Genomic DNA, 9,897 nt, shown 5'->3' with positions numbered 1-9,897 from the left:
CATGTATCTATTAGATGTCTATATGTGAAAAAAATGATTTACTGTCTAGGTAACAAATGGTACCGTCAGTCTTGATATAGGGGTTTATCATATAGTGTGAATTTGGGTAATATGGGAAATTTTTGGCAATTCTGACTGCTGTGACTTATTCCCATATCTGTTTTACACATTAGATCAACATATTGTATCTTTCTGTAATCAAAAAGATGTTTTTATAACCACACCAGCAGAAAGAATGGAGATATCATACTCAGAGGAGACATGACACAGCTTTGAGTGTTCTTTGTATTAGGCTTTTTAAAAAATCACCTTACTATAGGCATGAAAAGGTCAGTATTACCAGTTTTTAAAAAGGATTATGCAATGACAGAAAGAAATGTATTTTATTCATAGAAATGTCATTAATTCATATTGATTTACAAATGTTCAATTTTTTCATAAAGAACCCTATAGCCTAATAAAGAAACTATAAAGATAATTTAACACATTAAAGGTGTGTCACATTTTTAGAAAATCAATTTAAATTCAATCAAAAGCAAGCAACAGTAACAGACTATTTATTCAGTAGTTCTATTGGGAACAGTCCTCACAGGTGAGAGACTCATCATCATTGATCAGCCCATTGTCTTCTCCACATGTTTGATGAAACCAATGGCTGCAGATCACAGGACAGACTCTTCTGTGCTGTTTGGTTCATCTCTCTCCTAGAGAGCAAACTGATTATGTGCTAGTTAACTAACCAGACAATCAATTTAAACAGACAGGGTCAGACGGTATAAACCATTAACTCCTGTCTGACAACATATATGCTACATGTCTTTGGTTTATCAGTGTTTTACTTCAGTCTCTACATATATATTTCCCACATTAAAAGAGCTTCAATGACTGTCCCAGACCCAAAGCATGCTGTCCCACATTATCAATCATGTTTGATAAAGACACTAAACTAAAAAAATCTATGCATATTTTGTTGCTTGACTATATCACAAACATAATTTGATAACAATCACGAACATTGACTAATTTATGACAGATAGATAGGATATAGATTTATATTCTGACATTAATCTTGTCAGAATCTTGACTTTGTCATGCAATTTAAGATTTGACTAGATTTTGTTAGAACAGGAAATAAACAGACTGAATCTTTGGCCTTCCACATAACCCAATAATAATAATAATGTATAAATATTTTCTTCTAAGGATTGTTTTAATGTTCTCAGTTAAACGTTGCATCTCTTGACCTTCTGTCAGTCCTGTGAGAGGGATCCCTCAAATGTGGCTCTCTTTGAGGTTACTATGTTTTTAATAATATTCTTCTTCTTCTTCTTCTTCTTCTTCTTCTTCTTCTTCTTCTTCTTCTTCTTCTTCTTCTTCTTATTGTTGTTGTTGTTATAGGTATAAATATTCAAAGATAACCAAGAATCCTCAGTGTCACCCTCGTAGCTTCCAGCTAAGCAACAGCGACCTCTGGCGGATCGCCTGTCACACTGCAGCATGGGCGGCGGAGATAAGAGCGCGCGCTTCGTGCTGCCGCAGTTGAGCTGCGATGAAGAGGAGCAGCCTCACGAGGATGGAGCAGCTCTGATCAACCAGCTCGTGGAACAGCAGCAACCATCAATAATAACATCTCGGAGGAGCTGCGCAAAGTTTGTCAGCGGGAAGGAATATTCACCAATAACAAGGTCAGAGTTGATTTCAATATCATAATATAATAGTAATTGTTAAAACATCGGTGTGGTTTCAACAGAGGAAATTAGTGGTGCTGCTGCAAAGGGCAAATTAAATCAAATAATGTGTCTCTCTCACAATAAAACAAGGCTTGTGATTAATTCTTGTTCTTTTTCACACTTTAGAGAATGAACCTCAAATGTGTATAGATGCATTTCAACGTGGCTTCATGCAAGTATAAAAAGAGCACATCTCTGTTTATGTTGCTGGCTCTAACGTGTGCCAGGATTATTTGTGTGGTCACTCCCTCCTGATATAGAAAGACACTACCTGTGCATGTACAGAAGTGGCCCTGGTGGTAATCCAGGATTTCCTCTAATCTTCCAGCTCCTCTCCACCACACTCACAGCTCCTCTGCCACCTCCACCCTTTGCCTCCGCTGCCAAAAATAAACCCCCCACGCAGCCAGCAGTGAATTTGTACTCACAAATCCAACAGAGAAGTCACGCAGGGGGTATAGTTCCCCTCGAACTCTGTTTTCAAATGTAACCACACGGTATCTTAGTTAAGAGGCTCAGTGGCACAGCTCTACACGTTCCCCTCATTCCCCAGCACTTGTCTGGGGCTGTTGTTGACAAGGACCCTTTTGGACATTTCTTCTGACGTATTTATTTGAATCTAAAAGAACTCAGAGGAGGTTCTGCAGTCAATGGATCTGGAGGAAAGACTCTAACTGAGCCCCGAGATTTTAAGAGACACATACCCAGGTTCCATCAGCCTGTGGTGGGGCTGCCTTAGCAGAGGGTGTCTTGAGAAGGTCCAAACACCCGATGAATCCAAGGTACACAACGGATGAAATGTCCTTGAAATCTGCTGGTGTTCGCTAACATTGAATCTTATGATCTAACCAGTGCGGAAGAAGACCTTCAAACGTGCAATGGATCCTATGTTTTAAAAACCAGTTAGTATAAAGTCAACCGTCATCGACATAGGGAAAGTCCAAGAAGAAATACCATTACAAGAAATAATTAATTCCTCTATACTATGTAAACTTTCAGCTTTATGGTTGATGCAGTTTTTTATACTAGATTCTCTTCAGTCCTTGGAAAGTCAATAGCAGCATCCTTTTGGCTCAGCTGCCGCCCCCCTACATCACACAGCAAATCCCCTCAGAGCGTCAAAGTGGTGTGCAGGGGCGGAATGCTGAATCAACAGCACACTGGTCCAAGAATTCTCCCCCGCACACAAACACACACACACACAGACACACACACACACACACACACACACACACACACACACCCACTACGTTTTAAAAGTGCTCTGTGCTGATGCTGTTTGACATTTCCTCGGGGGAAAACATTTCCAATTTCAAGGCCATGATCAAGACGCATCGTCCCACACACGTCAGGAAATCCTGTTAATGTGCAATATATTTTTTTGCCTGGTTCTGCATTGTTCCTCTGCTTGATGATCACTTTGTGGTTGTGTGTGGTGTGTGTGGGTGGTCTCTCTTCACTCATCTCTCTACAGTATATGCATGTGTGGGTATCTGGGATAATGAGTTCCTCTGTGGACTTCAGGTGCAGAGCTGTGATGAGGAAAGTTCTGCAGTGCTTCGCTCTCTCTCTACGCACTCGGACATTTTTTGCCATCGCTCATAAATGACCGATTTCTGCTCTCTCATCGATTTGTGTGGGCGGCAGGAGCCCAGTCAGCTGCAGCTCTGCCCAAACACTTCACAGAGCGAGTGCCAGCGTACTAAAGCTCTTTTTATTATCGTCCCACAGGGCATCGGCCTCGCTCCCCAGCTGCCAGCATGATAAAGGACTGCCTGCAGTTCCTTATCGAGCCGGCCAAAAAGCTCAAGATCCGACTCAAGGTACGGCTACACAACTGTATTTGCTGCAAGTGCCGCATTTCTACAACTCTATTTCCCAAATACTTTATTCTGTTACTTTGCCCCAGGAGTCCCGTAAGCGGGTCAAACTTGAGAAGAAGGAGCTGCCGTTGGAAAGTCAGTTGTTTATAATGGAATTGGCTCGGGAGCTCAATAAAATTTGCCAGGTAAGCTTGTCTCCTCCTCTCTTTGTTTTCTTGCTGTCACACAAGATCACAGGCTCTCACTTGTATCTGTCTTTATCCCAGAGGTCAAACGTCCTCAGCCACATCTGGACCAGTGAGGACATCTGGCAACCCAGTGTGTGTCGCGATTTTATCGTGGAATGGGCCGCTGTTTTAGAAAAGAGAGTGCAGGTACAGACCACATGTGTTTTCTAACCCAACATCACTTAAACAACTATGTTTGTCTGCTTCTGCATAAATGTCTGCTTTCTTCTCGTTCAGCCGAGGGTCATACTGTCGGACTACCAGTGTGAAAAGCCAGAGAAGAAAGACTGGAAGGGTCACCTCCTCGGCATGCTGGAGGCTGGAGGGGAGTGCGACATGGGGCCCCACAAAAGAGTCATTATGGACTGGACACGGGGGATTAAAAGCAGGCCTCAGGTGACTATACAATGGTGTATGTTGGGGATAATGTGTGCCAATTAACTGGGTAGCTGGTTGGTGATTAAAGTCTGACCCAGTTCCCTCCTTGCATCTGATTAAGATGATTAAGCCCTGCCCTTGACAGTCATCCCATCATACTTGTAATATCCTGGCGTCGGACAAGCAAGATGACCAGGGCTTGACCAAGGCCAACAGTCTCCTTATGAAACCACATTTAAATTCACATGATCTGGATTTTATTTGGATCTGCCCCAAATTGCACAAATAATCGTCGCAGTCGTAAACATAACCTCCTTGGTGGAGGTTATTGCAGCTCTACAGAAATTAGATTTCTTTTCACATCTCAGAACAGCGTTCAGTCCTTAAAGGATCTGATATGACTTGTTTAGATTCATCTTGTAATTTACCTCCCTCTTGTTGCTGCAGCGAGCTATTGCAGGCTTTGAAGCTCGCTCGACTACCAGCTTCTATTGTTTCTAACATTTTTGTGTGCATGGCTACGTCTGGTTGACAGAGGTTGGGGTTTGTCGAGTAGGGGATACACAGATATTACTGGACACCAACTAGACTGCATGAAATGGAATTATCGGAAGTGTAATGAATGAGCTGGGTACATACTTGCACATGATCTGGGAGTGGTCCCTGGTTTACGGATTCTGGTGTGAAATATCTGAAATATTGGGGAATTGGCTCAGCTCAGATCTATCATAGCGCCCACATGTTATCTCCTTGGTGACAGAACATTGATACCTAATACAACAAAAAGCAAATTCAGTATTTTAAAAGTTAGTCTGATCACGGCCCCAAGACTCATATTGCAAAACTGAAAGAATCCTTGTTGTTCCAAGGGCAAAAGAATGGATTAATGAAACGATTAAGATTCCATCGTATTAACACATACGAAGAATTAATAATGGGGGAAATGTAACTAAGACACTTCTGGCTTCATGTCAAGCTGAGCCTAAAATGAAATGTATCCATGTTAATTAATGGCTAAACATCCGAAGTGTCCACAGTTTTATTTGATCTCACTTTATCCGAATGGAGGGCCATCGTCTATTGTGTAAATGATCTGTATCTGCTATGTGGTATACTGCACTGTTCCTAGGCTCGGCTCGCCTATCTGTAGAAGTCAGATAGTAAAAATGAGATCTTAATGAATAACCTGAACCCTGATTAACGCTTGTCCTCTGTCACGTCTTCTGTCTAGCCCACCGTCTGGCCAGGCGAGCCGGTGCTCATGATGCTCGACGACCTGGAGTTCCAGTGGAAGAGGGGTCGTCTCCCCAACTTGCTCCCTGCCATGGAGCTGGTCATGCTGTCCGTGCTGAACGCGGACAGCCCTGTGAAGGTGTGGACGTCGGTCTCAGTATTTCCCCTGATTAGATTGTGCTGTATAATTATTTTTTGAATTGGGTGCTTTTGCTCTCTGATTCAGGTCGTTACCAATGGGATGAGTTTTGAATTGGATTTGATGGTCAGATCAGTATGTATGTTGTATGTATGCTACATAACCTGCAGGTATTGTTCAACTCCTGTGTGTTTGTGTGTAGGAGGATGTGACTAAGCAGTGGCTGGTGAGAAAGCAGAGGAGCCAGAGTACTGGTGAGTGGATTTATGACAGATAATGAAAGTGTTAAAGATGAATAAACTCCACCTTAAAATCAAACTAATGATAAGAAAGTCATTCATTCCAACCTGATGTTGTTATTGATAACAATACACTAGAATTGCCCTATCACCTGAATCAGTGGTTTTAGCAGGAGTGACACTTGATGAATCCCTTTCATTAAAACTAATCAGTATTGATACATGATTAAAGACTGTTGGAAGGATAAGACTGATGAATGAATCACTTGAATGATCGCTTTCTTCTTTCAGACGCCGTCCGCTACATCCCCCACAGCGGTGAGTGAAAATCCTCCGTGCTGTTTCCATTCTTGATTAATCGGTCGACTGGAGATTATCTCAAATCTAGAGTAAATCACAGTGTATATCGTCACAACATGTTACTGATTGTTGTAACTCTAATGTGATAGAGAAAAAAAAGAACTGCTGAGTCAGGTTATGATTCTCTGTGGGATTGTCCCCATAAGTGACCTCTTTCATATAGTCATTTAATCTATATATGTATAAATTTACAAGATTTAAATATGTAAATATAAAGATATTGATTAGAGTGATGTCCTTTCTTTTTTCCTCCAGTGTGGAATTGGATTTGCGATGCAGCAGGTAAGAAAACAGTTTCCACTGAAATAATTTACTTTAATTTAATATTTTTCTGTTCCTTGTGTTTGTATATTTTCCTATTTTAATTGTAGACTAGCATGGATCCTAACTTGGAAGCAGTAAAGCTGCATGTATTAAAAAAAATAAAAAGATAATCTATAGGGGAATCACCTCTTTTCATTGCTTCATCAAACTCTAATATCTGACCCATGTGTGTATCATCTTTCTGTCCTCTTCTGGAACGCCACAGAGGACGTCACCCTGGACTCGGACTCCGCCAACCCAGACCTCATCATCTCCAGTGATGAGAAACGCATGCGCTGCGGCCTGGAGCGCCGCGACGCCCCGCGGTGCCGGCGGCGCTTCAACGGCTGGTGGTGCGCCACGGGCCAGGAGGGCTACACCTCCGGACGCCACTACTGGGAGGTGGACGTGGGCGAGCGGGACTGGCGGCTGGGGGTCGCCAAGGCGTCCGCCGTGAGGCAGGGCTTCCGCTCGCTCAACACAGTAACGGGCTACCTGACCCTGCGGCTGGAGAGGGGCTCGGATCTGAAAGCCCTGACGGTGCCCGCCACCTCGCTGCCGCAGAGCTCGGTGCCCAGGAGGGTCGGGGTGTACCTGGACTATGAGCAGGGCCAGCTGTCCTTCTATGACGCGGAGAAGCGCTCGCACCTGTACACCTTCAACGAGAGGTTCGCAGAGGAACTGTACCCGGTTTTCGGGACTGTGGAGGTGGTGAACGACCTGGTGGTCAGGCCTGCAGATGTCAGGCAGCCGTGCCTCTGCCCCGGGCCCTGCCTCTGGACCTGAATCACACAGCCACCACTTCTCCGTCCTGATCCCCAGCAGCCCACAGAGTCCGTGCTTTCAGTCATTTAGTCCATTTGAATCTCGTGCGCTGGTTCTAGACCCCAAACGTGTCTCTGCGGGCTGCTCTGTGAGAACAGGACCAAGAACCGTTATTCTGCACGTTCTGTTCCTCTGCCTTCATGGAGACATTAGCCGTTTTCAGACATGGACTCTGGAGAATGTCCGCAGAATTGGACAAAAGGTTGTCTTTCACACATGAAGTAATCAGCAGGAGATTCTCACCACCACACAGAGCGTTCAGGTGAGGGGGGCGGGGTGCAGCAGGAAGAGGCGGGACGTTACAGCACATCGACACCGGGGGTCGGCCCTTATCACCAAAAGATCCCTTGACTTCTTCGAAGGTGTCTTCTACGTAGGTGGCACTGCTTTTTTAGACTGAGATATTTGTTTTTGTTTTTGTTTTGTTTTTTCATTTTTGCATCCTTCGCATGTTCCAACACACCAACTCCCTTGTGGTGACTCCTCCTCCTCCAGGATCCCCTGCTCCTCTCCTCTCCTCCACATGGGCACATCCTTCCATTCTCCAGGGTTTTTACTAGGGGGCCTGGTGGGGGAAACTGTGCAGAAACTCTGGAGCATCTCACTCTGACATTTAAAAAAATTCTCCAGAGTTCAGTGCATGTTTGAAAGCAGCTATACAGTATTTGACTCTTTGTAATGTAAAGACTATTTTAAATGCTGTAAAAACGTTTTTTCACTGGTAAATAAGATTTGAAAGGGGCTCAGTGCAGCTGATGCCGACACGTGCAGGAACATAAACGTGCAGGAACATCCAGTGGAGACGCATGTTGAGGGATAATTCTCACTTCTTGGTTTTTAAGCTTCCTATTTGTCAGGCATGAGCTTGTTTTTGCAGCTGTGCTTTTGTTTAAGCGTTAAATTTGTAAAGATGTTTTTTCCCCTCTCATAAACATCTGAATAAATGAACTGTAAATGCTCCTTCTTGTCTTCACACATCATTTAGATATGAATTCATCTTTTAATTCCACATCTTGAAGTGCAACGGCACTGCATTAAAACTAAAAAGACCCAATGCAAAAAAGATGAGATCAGCTGCTTAAGAGTAAATGATACATGTTGAATCAAAAGTACAAAAAGTCTGTTTTTGGTGAAATTCACTTATATGTATCTTTATTTCTTAACAAAAATCCTCTCAAAATGTTTTACAAAAGCATTTTCATCTAAATTCAAGCCCAAAACACAGTAGGACATGCATTGAAGCAAATACAATCTTTCTGTCTTTACATACCGTTTCTTTTAAAAACAAGCTCTCATTGAAATGTTAATCCACTCAAAATGCAAAATACAATGGTAAACACACAGGAAACACCATTAAACATCTGAAACGCAAAAGCATGTTGTATCAAATCGAGTTTTGAGATCATAACCATGCCCTTAGCTTGACAGTAGGAAATGAGCGTATAACATCTTTCTATATTTGGCATTTAATTCATTTAAGTCAATCCGCTTGGATAAAAATCTTTTCAAAAGTATGAAATATGCTGGGAGAAAGCTTTATCACATTTTAATATCATAAAAATCTATGAACCAAGTCCCAAACACACCACCTCCGTGCTCTCCTCCCCTCAGGACAGCTGAAAATTTAATGTGTACAGCATCCGCCACAAACACGAAGCCAAACCTTCATGCAGGTCAGAAAGCTTTCAGACAAAACATGGGTTGAAGATTTGGCGAGTTCATCCTGAAAGAGTCAAAAAACACGTCGCTGATTGCACACAAAGCGTTTCTTACAGACGGGTGGGGGGGACAGGAGACAAGCGGAGAAGGGTCACTTTGGATTAATGAACCGCAGTCAGATTACTGACCCGTGCTGGGCTGTGTAAAGCCCCAGCGTGTGTTGGCAGATCTAAACTGACAGAAGGAGGGCAGTCTAACACAGAGGGATTCTCCTCCTGGAAGGAAAACGTGGGATGAAACAGTCTCAGGTGCAACAGTGAAAGTTGTAGAAATGTTACAATGAATGCAAAACAGTGGCCACAGTGTGTAACAGACATGCCAGAAGAACAAAACAGCCTCCTCTCCTTTTATTTACACTTGTATCAGTTGACTTTTGTTTTTTTTTGGTCGCATAATATCACACCCACACCCAAAATATAACTAACATATAGACAGAGAATCTCAGAGCACTTTCACAACTACTTGTTTAGGCTGGACTTTAGTCCATCTATACCGCATATCCTTTTAAAGGGCCAAAGGGTAAACTGGAGCCAATCCCAGTTGAGGTGGGGTTAACCCTGGATGGGTCGACAACATACAGAGACAAACAATCACTCACACTCATATTCACACCTATGGTCAATTTAAAGTCTCCAATTAACCTACTACCAATCTGCATGTCTTTGCATGTATTCTGATTGTGGGAGAACCCGGAGAAAACCCGCGTAAACATGGGGATAACATGCAAACACCACACAGAAAGATCCCGCCCGAACTGGGATTCAAACCATCTTGCTGTGGGGGCAACAGGGCTGTAGTTTAGGGGCTACAAGAACCAAAATAACAGGTCTGAAAATAAGTTGCCTCAGACCAGGGTCCAGATCTACAGACTGAAATTGAGTCAGACCAAAAGAGGTGGTCTCAGTCGAGTTCAAACTGAAC

The 9,897-nt window shown here is 43.2% G+C and overlaps 1 protein-coding gene across 1 annotated transcript; it reads left to right on the top strand.

Moving 5' to 3' along the window:
- The first annotated feature begins 1,498 nt into the window (after positions 1-1,498).
- zgc:194990 (uncharacterized protein LOC568410 homolog) lies at positions 1,499-7,515 on the top strand. Its single transcript, XM_034571083.1, has 10 exons — positions 1,499-1,685; positions 3,462-3,553; positions 3,640-3,738; positions 3,820-3,927; positions 4,018-4,176; positions 5,390-5,530; positions 5,733-5,784; positions 6,061-6,087; positions 6,385-6,411; positions 6,659-7,515. Exons 2-10 carry the CDS (start codon positions 3,491-3,493, stop codon positions 7,216-7,218), a joined length of 1,236 nt encoding a protein of 411 aa, XP_034426974.1. The 5' UTR covers positions 1,499-1,685; positions 3,462-3,490; the 3' UTR covers positions 7,219-7,515.
- The last annotated feature ends 2,382 nt before the right edge of the window (positions 7,516-9,897 follow it).

The sequence above is a fragment of the Hippoglossus hippoglossus genome, chromosome 19 (assembly GCF_009819705.1).
Source record: "Hippoglossus hippoglossus isolate fHipHip1 chromosome 19, fHipHip1.pri, whole genome shotgun sequence".
Lineage (NCBI taxonomy): Eukaryota > Metazoa > Chordata > Actinopteri > Pleuronectiformes > Pleuronectidae > Hippoglossus > Hippoglossus hippoglossus.
This window is presented reverse-complemented; position numbering and strand designations above follow the sequence as displayed.